Source organism: Protomyctophum bolini (assembly GCF_963924005.1).
Source record: "Protomyctophum bolini genome assembly, chromosome: 9".
NCBI lineage: Eukaryota > Metazoa > Chordata > Actinopteri > Myctophiformes > Myctophidae > Protomyctophum > Protomyctophum bolini.
Genome location: NC_137870.1, coordinates 33,837,790 through 33,851,940, shown reverse-complemented (window position 1 = coordinate 33,851,940; position 14,151 = coordinate 33,837,790). Strand labels below are relative to the sequence as shown.

The following is a 14,151-nucleotide window of genomic DNA, read 5'->3' as shown; positions in this document are numbered from 1 at the left end:
AAATTGAACAAGTGTTATGAAGAGACCCTAACTTAAGACATTCTTTATGAGTCAACTCAAGTGTTGTGTACATTGTGTTTAAGAGAACCGCCTTAGTTGCCTCAAATGTGAGTTTTTTTTAATTTCTCTCACCGAGTCCCTTAAATCCCTCTCCTTTTCAAGGACTTAGTCAGATGTGCCTCATCAGTGTATATTATATATTCTTTCTATGCTGGCCTAATATTTTGAACCTTTACATGAAATAACCCTGATATTCTGATATGATATATAATGTAAATGTATTCAAGGACTCTGTCCGTTATTTATGATGTCTCTTAATTTGTTTAAGGTTGCACTGTTGATATATGTTGGCTATGTAGTCATGTTTGTTCACATGGTACAGACCAAGTTGTTGCACCTAGGGAAACCATAAATGGTGACACTTCCTGTGTTTGTAGTATTCAACGCTGATGAAGACTTGAGGGTCGAAACGCGTTCGTTGTTGCTGCTCTGCAGCTACCATGCCAACTCTTATAAGAATAAATAAAAAAAGAGTGCCTTAAGACCAAAGTTCCGTGAGTGCTGGTGTTTTCTCTTTTAGAGATTACCTCTTTCAAACCCTTAACCACAACACCCTCCACTCCATTGACCTTTCTCTTATGCCAGAGCCAACAGGAGGCTCTCTCTGCCTTGTGTGTTCTTGGGAGATTGCAGGCATTGAGAGGTCTCTAGGACTAGGACTATGGTTTGTTTCCTGCCTAGGGTCCTCCTACGTCTCACCAGTCACCAGACTGTTTGTCTATGTGGTATGCATGCGTGCGTCCTTGTCCACACTTGGCCTTACTCTGGTGTATTTGAGTCAAGGTGGTTTGTTTGAGCCTTCTCTGCATCTTTGTCACTGTCCTTGTTGTCGTTGAATCAAGTCTCTCTTCCTCCCCTCCTCTCGGGAGACTGTGGGTATTGCTCATTTGTACGTTCTGTAGCTTGGTGCTCTCTTGCAAGTGCTGCAACAGGTGTTGCTGGCCTCTGTTACCCTGCCAGTCTTTCCTGGAGGTCAGCTGTCTCTCTAGCGTCACCGAACTTCCTCGGTTGCCATCCATACTTTCCTGGAAGTCACTGGTTGCCCAGGGAGTTCAGTTTGTATATTGACATCTGCAAGTTCTGAACCACTGTGTGTGTGTGTGTGTGTGTGTGTGTGTGTGTGTGTGTGTGTGTGTGTGTGTGTGTGTGTGTGTGTGTGTGCGTGCGTATGTGCGTGCGTATGTGTGTGCGTGTACACTTCATCGCAGGTTTGTACAATACATGTAATTCATTTCATCCATAATATCTTACAAGTTTTCTTCACTTGTTTAATTCATCCTGCATCCTGCATCTGTCCCCTATGTCCCTATGTCTGTTGGGATACCAACAGGTGACAAGTGGCACTGTTGGTCTTTTTTAGTGTACTGCACATTACATAGTACAGTACGAGTACATAATCTTACAGTACTGTACAGTACAGAGTACAGTGCTGTACTGTACAGTACTGTACAGACTCGTACAATACACATACAGTACAGTACGAGTACAGTATGTGTCATACAGTAGAGTAAAGTACAAGTACAGTACACTACAGCGTACACCCCCTGAGGACCCCCTTGAAAATGAGTTGCTGCAACTCAAGGGAGTATCCTCTAGTGATATATATTTTTTTATAATAACAGTACAGAGTACTGTACAGTACACTACAGTACAAGTAGTACACGGTTTCAGTACAGTGCAGTAACTATAACAATTAGTTATAAAATAACAATTACACCTATAAAATCACACAGGTGTGATTTTATACTGGATGTTGTTTTCATAGAAACAGAAATGAATACTACACAAAATAAAAAATAAATGGGCAAATAAAGAAAGTAGAAGAAGAAAGAAAAAAGAAAAGAAAACAACACTCTGAGAAACACTGGCCCTGCAAATAGATACCAAGCTGGCAAACAAGACGTTTTCAAGATTTAATTTTAATCTTTTTAACCAAAGGGGTTCCCAGACTGGCAGATGCTGAACCCAGAGCTTAATTATCACCATGGTATTTATAGACTTCACATCAGAGCTGAGACACTCATCCTAATATAAATGCACCACGTCTCTGTATGTATACGTATGTGTGTACCGTACGTACGTCTGTAATCCACATAACTCGAGAACCGTTTGCCCCACCGACTTTAAATTTGATACACGCGTTCCACACATAGACTGGTTCCACACCACCACAGGGATTGCAGTGCCTGGTGTCGTCTGTTGGATCGCCGGTTGTCCAGAATATATATGGAGCTGGCCTGTTCTGACATCACAATGGTGTTCTGACATCTGTAATGACTCCATATTTGGACATGCCTGACAAAGAATTCCATATATGGGCATAACTTCAAATTCGACACACACGTTCCACACCACCACAGGGAGTGCAGTGCCCAGCCTTGAGTCGGTCGGACCCATAGTTGTCCAGAACCGCCACAAAAGGCCTCTGCCCAGGCTTTGGACAAGGCCCAGGCTCCATAAGGAGCTGGCCTTCCACACCATCACAGGGAGTACAGTGCCTTGGACATGACCCAAATTAGCCAACAGATCACACCTGATCATCCCCAAGATCTCCATATATGGAGCTGGCCTGCATCACAATGATGCTCTGACATCTGCATACTCCAATTTGTACGCCTGTCACAATTATAACATCATCACCTAATCCCAATTATTTGAGATTAAGATTTGAGATAAAAAACAATTGCAGCTCGCAGAGAGATGTAGAAACCATAACATGGTTATCAACTATACATGATACCTTCAGTCAGTGGCTAAATTGAATTCAACAAGATATATTAATGTGTGCATCGCTGACCTTGATTACTAAAATGCAGTGCTTTTAATAGGTGTGCAGAGGTAGCCTGACAACGTACTGTACTGTGAAGAGAAGACCTTGACTCATATAGGTTGCCTTTGTCATCAGAAATATATTGTAGCTGGAAATTGGATTACGTCTGCTCCATGTGACTGGATAGACATCTGATGATATGGGTATGACTGCTCTTCTGCCAAGATGATCCAGATGCCGGTATCTATCTTTCAATGCCTGTACTGTGCTGTGAGACAATTGCTGACATTACACTTCCTTCATCAGATACTGTAGGCTAGAGATACTATAGACTGATAGAAAGTTTGCCAAAAACAAAACATAAATGGTAGTTTATACTTATTCTTTGTGTGTGTGTGTGTGTGTGTGTGTGTGTGTGTGTGTGTGTGTGTGTGTGTGTGTGTGTGTGTGTGTGCGTGCGTGCACGTGCGTGCGTGCGTGCGTTATATTGGGCGGCTGTGGCTCAGGAGGTAGTGCAGGTCGTCCAATTATCCCTGGGTCGGCGGTTTGAATCCCGGCTCCTCCTGTCCACATGTCGAAGTGTCCTTGGGCAAGACACTGAACCCTACATTGCCTCCAATGAGTTGGTCGGTGTAAGCTTGCCACCATTGGTGTGGGAAGTGAGGACACTGGCGTCGACTGTTCGCCGCTTCACTTCCCAATGTATGAATGCATGAACCATTGTAAATCGCTTTGAGCACTTGGAAAAGCGCTATAAATTATTATTTTCCTATCAAATGAAATGTATGGTTAATGGTTTATATTTCAGAGATACGCATGTTAAAGGTGTCAGAATTAGCTGAAACTTATGTTGCATTTGATTTGAGTGTTGTTGCTTTTATCCCTGATTGTTTATTTTAGCTATTAAATTATCACCATTGCAGTTTTGTTCCCCATTTAGTAAAATCCAAACTTAATTTATTTCTGAAAGTGTACAAATGGAACAAAATTAACCTGTGAGAGAGTACAAATGGAACCAAATGGATCCGTAATCCATCTTGTATACTTTCAGAGTTAACTTAACACAAGTGGTGACAACTGGCAGCATCCTGCAGTGAAGTCAAGCCATTTACCATTGACATCGCTGAGACTACTGCGTTTCTAAATAGACACAAGAGAAAAGTTTGCATGCCATAATAATGCGATTGTGTATCCTGACCACATTCTGTAAATATGCGTGAAAGTAAATAGTAAATATAAACTGCAAGAAAGAAAAGAAAAAAAAGACAATATGAATCTAAAAATGGCATAGCCTCCCTGTTCACTCTTCAGCTATCAGTAAGTCACCATGTGTGCAGTTTGTGAACAAAGCCCCACTAATCATAATCTATTATTCAGTGGTGAAGCTGCACTATAAACAGAATATCCGCATTGACAAACTGGTTGCTACTGGACATGTCAACTAGTTGAAATCGTCTTTGGCCAAATGGATGTAGTGATCTTTATAAATACTTAGTACAAAAGTGCTTCACAACAACAACATTGGGATATCTACGTTTTATAAACAACAATTCAACTTTCACATTCTTCACGACTTTCACAGGGAATTTCCTGCTGACTATTAATGCTCCATTCGTTTATGGCCAGAGATAGATCAGTTCTGTGGCATCATGCATGAGCTGTCTGCTTTTGAGGGGACAGACAGACTTTAGCCATGCTTTAATAAAGCATAGCATTTATTTGGGAATCAACCACTTTTCCACTGCTGTCACTGTGTGAGATGGGTGAATGTGAAATATGTTGTAAAGTGCTTTGGAGAAAGACGCTATGTAAATGCAGTCGATTTATGAATGTGTTACGATGCGCCAAACAGCGTGTTCAGGCGCTGGTACCCAGCACTGGCCAGGTTATTGTGTACAGTATGTGAAATAGGTTATTCTCTCCCTCCTGACCCTTGGTATGATGAGGCACCTGTTCAGCAGGGAGGTGATCCCCTGTCCCTCCCCTTGTCCTCTCCTTGGATCTCATACGGGCATTTGTGACATCGTTCACAACAGAAACCGGTACCTTGTTTGGACATGCAAATCATATGAACTACTAACTAGGAAGGAGAAAGTGGAGGGAAATTACTTATTTTTCAATGCAGCAGTCAACACTATTCAGCAGTCAACCCACTCCTCAATTTGACATAATTTATTTAATCTTGGAGACTGAGGGCTAGTTCACCCTCCAGAAGTATAGTAACTACTGGGGCTTTACTTGCCACCTGTTCAGCAGGGAGGTGATGATCAGGGACAGATAATGTGAATCTCTGCACATATTATGCTCTCCTGGTGAAAACTCCTCACTATCAGTTGGAAAGAAGCTGGTGACACCATGGGCTCGATTTTGCGCATCTGAACTTGGCGTGGCCAATACTGTTTTGCTATTTTGAGTGGCCAAAAAGCATTGGCCACACCTAAGATGCACAATGACTAAACTGGGGACTAAATTAATGTGGTATTTCTTTATTATTATTATTATTATTATTATTATTATAGTAGACAGGCCAGGACAGTGTGACTGCCCAAATTAGCCTGCCCCATTCCACACCCACACTGCAAAATCTAGAGTTCGATCAATTTAACTCTTTTAACTCTAACTTTATCTTATAGGTACAGGTACCAACCGACATTTAATATTGATAGTTTGGATTCACAACCTGCTCCATATTCATACTGTACGCAAATAATTGGTGAGAAATGGCCTCAACTACATATCTTTAGTCTTGGCTGTATTTTAGTGTCAAAACAACTGAAGAACAATACATTAAAAAAATGCCTATAGGCAAGTCCAACAGATAGCATGTTGTGGGTTAAGATTTCATTTGAGGCATATTATAGTGGTTTGGAGTATAAACATACTATAAGACAAATAGCCTACCGTAGAAAAGGACTTTTCTTTTTTTTGGATGGAAGATATTGACCAAGATACATGAGCCTGTGGCTAGACCTTCAATGGATGCAAGTCCTATAGCCTTGTCCCAGTGGGTGAAGCTCATGACTGACTGACAGATGTGCATGTCTGGTCCTATTTATTTTCCATGATGCGACATAAAAGCCAAGGAGGCGATATTATTCGCACTGTTAGGCAGAACTCACTTGATCAATGTTGTAGGCACTGGCACAGCGGCTTGGTTTCACTGTGGTTATGCATGTTGAAACTGCTAGACTAGTAAACCTAAGCTGCTTCTTATCAGTGTAGCCATGTGTGCGCAGTGGGCAGCATGCTTAAGCAGCATCCTTGCACTTCCAGTCGTCGAGGAAACAGACTACAGACAAACGATAGTGCATCTGTCGCCACACCCATCATATAAGCCAGACAGTGCAGTAGAAGAAAGAAAAAATAACGTTTATGTCGGTAGCGACATAACAGTCGAAAGCTACTGTAAATGAGAGATGAGTCACCCACACAGAATCAGACACATTGTCGTTTTAAACCAACTGCGTGCCGTGAACAGATCTCAACTGTCTGGACTCTGGACCCTATTATAACCATAGACTGTAAAAAGATTATAACGCGCGAAACCATTATTTAAGATTGTACTAGTGCACACTGCACAGTGATGGTGCACATGGTGCCACTTTCGGCGAGGTATTTAAAGATGTGAACAAGGCTCTCTGTCAATGCGCATGATACTGCGGTTCCACTACTACGGGCTACGGCACGCTCCAACTCACCTTGAATTGGTACACGACTGCGAGTCTGCGCTGCTGCTGCTGTCACTCGGGTCCATCCGGGCCGTACGAAGAACCAATACACGCCCCAAAGCTTCGATCAGGAACCAATCCAATGGTGGAAGAGGCGGACCTGTGGAAACATTCTCACACTCGGTTTCACTATGCGATTGTAAAACGGCTCCGTCTACTACAAACGCGGCGGTGCAGGTGCTCTGTCTCTCCGGGAGAGGATGCGGATGGAAGGACGGGGGAGGGAAGGGATGAAGGGGAATTGTCAAGAGGAAGGCATATAGAATATGAACAGGGAGTATTGATAAGAAATCGTTCGGTGCAAGGTCGAATATGAAAGATTGGTTGAACGGGGCACTTTGCGTGGTAAGAGCTGGTCGGCAATAGTACTATGATTTGGTATGTGGCCACTCTGATAGCAAGTGTATTCAGCACCAGAGGAACGGCCGCTCAAGGTGAGTTGAAGTGCAATATATCTTGTGTCGCCCATAACATAATGATTTCTGGCGTCTTCATGTGCGTTTTCGTGTGGGTTGTTGAGTCGCAATCGCATGGCATTTTGATAAGCTTGATCCCGCAGGAACATGGGGGTCTATTTCATTGTACAAATGGCTGTATCTATCATGTCACGTGAAGTTCAGCTTTGGTTAATTCGTAGCCTATTAGAGAAAGAGCTATTGTCTTGGAATGCCACGGCAGTGCACGTTAGCATGATATTTGCATTTCATCTTCCATGATCTATTCGCATTGTAATAATGTGATCTATTCGCATTGTAATAATGCCATTGCCGATATCAAAATTGACTGTAGATGTGTGCGATATGGCTTTATTGGCTTAGGCCTGCATTGTGTTGCAGTCTACTATATTGGATTGTAAGTTAGAACACTCCTAGCAAATGTCACATTTTTAAACACATGGGGGATAAATGACATATTGTATGGACCAGCAGTCCCATTTGAGTTCTAGAGAAAGGGGTGTGACCGCCATATCTTCAAAATGGAAAAGCAACTAAATAATGCATTATTGTATGTTAGATAAAAGACAATGCTGCATATTATAGAATTGATCCCTGTATGCATTTCATGTAGAATCTGCCTACTGTACGAGCATAGCCTAGGCTACTGCATGCGGTGTCTCACACACATGCTCCAACTATCCTGGGCCACTACCGTCTAGAAGACTGCAGTTTTAGCTCTAGCCGTAGTATAACTAGTTTATCCAGCAGCATATTATTAATCGATATAGTGTGGTGAACTGAACAGTATCAGTTTGTTCTAGCACGCCGTATTGACCTATGTACTTACTTAACCTTGCTGTTTCATTGATGTCCAGCTGAGGGAGACATTTGCCAACCGACCGCCTAGTAAATGATCTCAATGACCCCATATGCTAAACTGGTCTGCGCCAGGCCTGCCAACACTCCTGGATGCATTGTCATTTATCCTGGATTTGGTATCAAAGTGCCTAAATTCACCAGAACAAAGGAATTTACATGCACTATAATAACAAGTTTCTGGGGGAGGACCCCATACCCCCTGCGTTAGGGGTCTGGACAGTGGACAGTGCATGCAGAGATGTTCACTTATGACTCTTACATTGTTTCAGTCAGCAAATCAATCTCTCTTTTGCGTTTTTAATGGCTGAAACTGTACCCATCATTTTCCAATATAAAGCAAGCCTGATAAAAGTATCAAATTCCTCAAATTCACCAGAACACAGGAAATTACATCTCTACACTGTTAAAAAAAAAAAAAAAGAAAAAAACTCCTGGATTCTCCCAGTCCATTGTTGGCAGCCCTGGTCTGCGCACAATTCTGAATTGTCTGAAACGGCAAGGCTACTCTCACTGCAGTAAATAAAGGAACGGGATCCTGCCAGAATGTTGGAGGAACACGTGTGTGCGTGTGTGTGTGTGTGTGTGTGTGTGTGTGTGTGCACACGTGTGTGTGTGTGTGTGTGTGTGTGTGTGGGTGTGTGTGTGTGTGTGTGTGTGTGTGTGTGTGTGTGTGTGTGCACACGTGTGTGTGTGTGCACATGTGCGTGCGTGCATCTAAATTCAATTTGTTATCATTTTGAAGGTGAAGCTGTAATGCAAACCACCACAGTTTACATCACATTATAAACCTTATTAACGATACACCTTTTGATGATGGAACCCTCCCATGCCATGACCATGAGTTGATCTTTTTGCCCCGTTCTATAGTGCAAGAAGAATGCAGAGTCATGTTATCCTATGTACTGTACCACTGTATTCCATTTTAGCAGTAGCATGGCAATGTGTAGGCAATCTATGCCATGGGAATCTGGCATCACATAGCTTACAAGTCCAGAAATGTTTGTTGAAACCGTTGTTGTTTAAAAGACATTTAAGGATATCATGTCAGTTTAGGTGGTCTCAAATATGAAAGCCACCACTTTCATGCACCTGTTCCATTTGTCATATGTAATTGGATCATAAGCCAGGGGCTAGTGTGATTGGTTAGGGTCAGCTATTTTACAACCCAACCCAAGCATACCAAGGATACCAAGGATGACATTTTTGATTCTATGTTTGGACTCAGATCTCATGGATGGGTGGTGCTGGTGTGTGAGTGAATGAGGGTTATCTGAGAAAGTTGAACATCATTCAATCCTGTTTGCAGTATATCTCTGTGTATCTTGCTGATAAATTTGACCAGGATTGGTTGTAATTTGCAATTCTTTGGTGAACACCAAAAACTTGAATGACACAGCTGAGATTGCATTTGAGCTATTATTGCAAGATGAAATTGTGTATTATTCCTGAACTGCCATCTTCTTGGCAAGTTTGAGAGGGGCGAGCCTCAGGTTGTTGTTGGCAACAAACAATTTGATGAATACCGGTAACTCATAATTTACATGGCATGAACATGAGTCACATGATGATGCTAGAGGTGTCATTGGTGTACAGCTGTGATATTCAACTTGCAGCCCGCTGACCGGTAACCGGTTGGGAGTTTTCTTTTGGCCCCGGAACACATTCCATATATAAAATAATCTTAGGATGAACATTTTGAACGTTTGCATACGCGTTAACCAAACCGTTAATGGTTAATAATTAAGGGGCCATTGTGTGCCACATGATGTCCATTGTTATGTGCTATAGGTCCTATATGACGATAATGGACATATTATGTCCATTTCACTGACGTACTGTAGTACAAGGAGTAGAAAAACATCCTATGGTGAAACTATGCTTGGATCTGACATGTAAGGATCCAGACACATGAATTGTCTTCTCTCTATAACAAAGTGAAAGATTTTCCAGCAAATTAAAGGGGCAGCGTTAATGTGGGACAGTTTCAGAATAATTCATTACTTATTAAATGTGGAGGTGAAGTTGGCAGACAGAATCCAGAGTAGTGGTAAGAGGGAGTCTGTAGTTCAAAACAATATTGAATAATGAATATTGACGTTTTTGACGTGTGGATGTACCCCTATCTATTGTACCCTGTGAGTGTGTTGAGTGATTGTCAGGCACAGGCAGAACATTAGTCATTGCTGGATGTTTCCATTTGTATTTCCATTCCTTTGAGCCTGCTCCTTAATCTTTCTAGGTGTATATCTTGAAGCGTGTGTAGCATTAGTCCGACATTACTAAACCTACCCTACCCTATACCCCTAACCTTAAAAGCACGCGGAAGCCACGGATGAGTCTTAACCGGCCAGGCGGCCACGTATGACAGACTAACGGGACATCAGACTAACCCCTCTATCTTGAAATAGGAAACCAAATCCATAAATATGTCAAAGTTACCAGTTGTATAATCAAGGCAGTTTGTACTGTGCTAGCAGATTTGCTGTTCAAATTAAATTCTCATAAATCACAATGTTTCAGAAAATGATTAGGGTAGACTGAAGACTTTTGGTGGAATTACCATTTCCATAAGGCCAATAAGCAGGGCTGCCAATATTGGACTGTGAGAATCCATGAGGTTTTGGGTGTGTGGGTGGGACTCCTCAAGCGGGGGTCTGGGGGTCGGTCCTCTAATGACAAAGGAGTCATGCAGGAGATGTGGTCAAAATACAGGAAACTCCTGCAGGATCCAGGAGTGTTGGCAGCCCTGCCAATAAGTCAACAGAACACCCCCAAGCATCTAAACAGCTGCATGCCGCTTAGACTCTCTGTAAACTGGTAGTACTGGGCAGAATTACTTCAAATATCACGTTTATTTCAAACGTTTGCCTCGAAAATAGCAGATCTACAAGCTCACAACAATTAATCGGTCATCAATGCTCATCATATCATCGAATGGATATCAAAATTCAATATATATATTTTTTGCTGATATTTTATTACGTTTAGGCTGGAAAATCCTTTGTGGTGATGAAGGCTGCAGATTCTATTAGTGTTTTCTGGGGAAGATTTCAAAAGGGTCAACAAGTTGGAACATTTAAAATAAAAATACTACATTAAAGCTGTTTATGTTGGGATATGACATATGAGCCAACATTTCTATAACGGTGCATCCTTATGAGCAAGATTAAGTCGAAGTTATTAAAGTTTGTTAATTGGTCAGTCCTAGGTGGTAGTGCCAGACATCAATTGGCACATCATCAAGCATTATAAAGCAATCAATGAAACAAATTAATATAGAACGAGCACTTCCGCATTCCATTGTTACAATGGGAGTCAACGCTATTGTCGCCACTCTCTTACTATTCCATTCGGGTTAGACTGGAGTCTACTTGCACACGCATGCTCCAAATTATTCCACATTTTCCACAAATCTTCCTCAGTATTCTGGCAATGATAATTGCCGCTTCCTGCAGCCTTAAGCCAAAACCACACTGGTAGGGAGTCCTTGGGACAAAACCGTTTTAAGGTCAACCACACCTAAGGACTCCCTACCGATGTGTGGACTTACTGTACTTCCATCATGTACAGTAAGCATACCACTGCCTTATTGGATTTGATGAATGGATTTGATGTGAAACAGGCAGTAATGTTTGCCTGATGGGACCTTTTTTATGGTCCATGTATTAATTTACCTAATTCAGAAGTCTTGCAGATCTTCCAATAAATATACAGTCATTAGTCACTCATCCATTGATGGTGCGGTACTTTCTACCTCCTAATCATGAGAGTAAAGCTTGTATACCTAGCTTAGAAAAAGTCCTGTGCTCAAGCTGTGGACAGCACTCTCCTGCCAACACAGCACTGGGCATGTGCCAGCGCTTTCTACTAATGCCTCCCCTCCCTCAACCAGAACAGTCCCGAAGGAATCTCCCTTCAAACAAAGCCTGCAGCATTCTGGGAAAGCCAGTTTTGAGTGTATGTGGGTCTAACAGCCTCTCCCATAACGTTGAACAACCTACTGAATGCATACATACACGGTATGCTTGTACAGTTGTCTGTTCCTATACATTTGACTGGTTCTGTCATTGTGTATTAGTGCCAGGAGTGGTGATCTGTTTACCTTGCTTCACAATTAAGGAATACGAACAAATTAATATCCGCTGGGTGAGACGGAAATCACACAAGGAGAAAATTATTTTTAACAGGGAGATTCAGAAAATAGGCAGTCATAGGATCAACAGAACATATATTAAACATATTACTGTAGTGCTTTTAATATAGTGTTTTTTATAACTGCGTGAACACTAGCGTCTAGTGATACAGTGAATGCACATTCTGATTTGCAGTTTTATACTTTAATTTATACTTCTATAGAACGACAGTTTTGTCATATATGGAGATCTAAGGGTGGCAGCGGGGGCAGTGTCTTGAGTGTACAGGGTTTTATGAGAGCCCAGGTTGGGCTGGGACTTAAGTTTCGGGCCTTTTGAGAACTCTAGTTTTCGCTGGCTGCCGGGCGCGACTGCACCAATAACTTTGGGGCGGGCCCGTCTAGAGTTTGAATGGACAGGTATCAATCAAAAGGGAGACATTGAAGAGGAAGGACGGGTGGGGAGGATCAACAAATGGAGTGTCAGAACAAGTCAGCTCCATATATGGAGATGGAAACATGATGTCATGAGGCGGGCCATATATGGAGGCGTGATGTCACAAGGCGTGACCATATATAGGCTAGAGGTGTGACACGGAAATGCAGGTTTTAGTAGTAAATGCGACCTATGGTCGCAATTACAGTACAAGTGAGAAACCAGTACAAATGAGAAAAATGGAACGGGGAGGGGGGCGTGCCTGTTTTTCCGGCGTAGGAGGCTGTGGACGGGTCGGGGCCAGGTCCCTTTGAGGTCGCCCCCCACAGGGGCAGTCTGTCAGGGGGTGCTGGGGGTATGGCCTCTCCCCGGCCCGGGACTCCAGGGGCCCGGCCTCTCAGCTGTCAAATGATTACGATCAGACAGTCACAGACCTTTACTTGGTCACACTTTTCAAGCCCTGCCTCTTGGTAGCAGCAGGCAGCGGGCCCATTCAAAGTATTATCTGATTTATCTCAGGGTGCTACAAATGTCTATCTATGTCCTGTAAATAGACTTAGAAATAAAACTATAGTGTTGACTAATCATTACAAGTGGTTCACTTTAATAGCCTGCTTATATCATGCCCTTAAATACTAGTGCTTGTAGGCTAGTTGGAACTGTTTGGCCGCTGTGCCAATTCTTATAAACATTTTAGTTAATTAGTTGAAGAGAGTCCGCTGTTCACTGTGGTGCTGAACTCTTAACTCTCAATGGTTTGAATTTGTGTGAGAGAAAACTGCAGTAGCCGAGGCTTGTAAGACCCGCAGTTGCGGGGATGATTGTTTTAAAGCGATGTATGTAACGCCAAGCTTTGAGGGGTTATTATTATTACTAGAGACTTGTTGGGATCTGGATGTCTTACTTTGACTTCAAAGTCAATTTATTTGCTTTACATGGCTGTGCAGACATGCAGCCAGATTTCAGTAGTATTGCTTACAACACAAATAACAGCAATATAATCAACTGTAGCCTTGAAGTGAAAGACCTCGCATAACCTGGGATTTATTGAGTAGGTTCAACGGTTCCACTGCTGTAAGTAGAGCTGTGTATAGTTACACACAGTACACACAGTGATTTATTGATGGTGACTAAGCATGGTTTCTCATAACCAGCTGTAATTAGACAAGACATATGAACACACTAATGACACTATTGATTACTATTAGCTGCCATTGTGTAATCCATGTGTAACACCTTTCAGTTCATGGCTAAGGATTACAGTACAGTAGGCTACATGGCTTGTCTGAAAAGATGCCCGCTGTATTGTGCACCTGTATTGTGCGGTTCCCTTCCCAACAGTTGTGGTTTTCCCAAAAGCTGCAAAAGGAAAACCAAAACTGGCATGCCAATATCTTTCTCCCCGCCAGACCGAAGGTGCGGTAGAGAGTAGAGACTATGTTTTGCACCCAATTTATCCAAATCTCTGTAGTCATGTGGTCAAGTTGGATCTGTCCGATTCTTCATATTCCATCAACATTGCTGGCCCACAATAACCTACCTGACCTGGCAGAGACCTGAGTAGCTTTTCTCTCTCTCTCTCTCTCTCTCTCTCTCTCTCTCTCTCTCTCTCTCTCTCTCTCTCTCTCTCTCTCTCTCTCTCTCTCTCTCTCCTCTCCCCCAATGTGCCCTGTGCTGCAGCATGTCTCAGTGGATGACGAGATGTGGCT

General features: G+C 42.5%; 1 protein-coding gene across 1 annotated transcript in view; it reads left to right on the top strand.

Moving 5' to 3' along the window:
• The first annotated feature begins 6,889 nt into the window (after nt 1-6,889).
• The window catches only part of igsf9ba (immunoglobulin superfamily, member 9Ba), a 60,831-nt gene continuing 53,569 nt past the window's right edge, over nt 6,890-14,151 (top strand). The window contains exon 1 of the mRNA XM_080772544.1: nt 6,890-6,992. Coding sequence (XP_080628670.1) covers nt 6,929-6,992 — 64 coding nt within the window. The 5' untranslated portion in view covers nt 6,890-6,928. The remainder of the gene's footprint in view (nt 6,993-14,151) is intronic.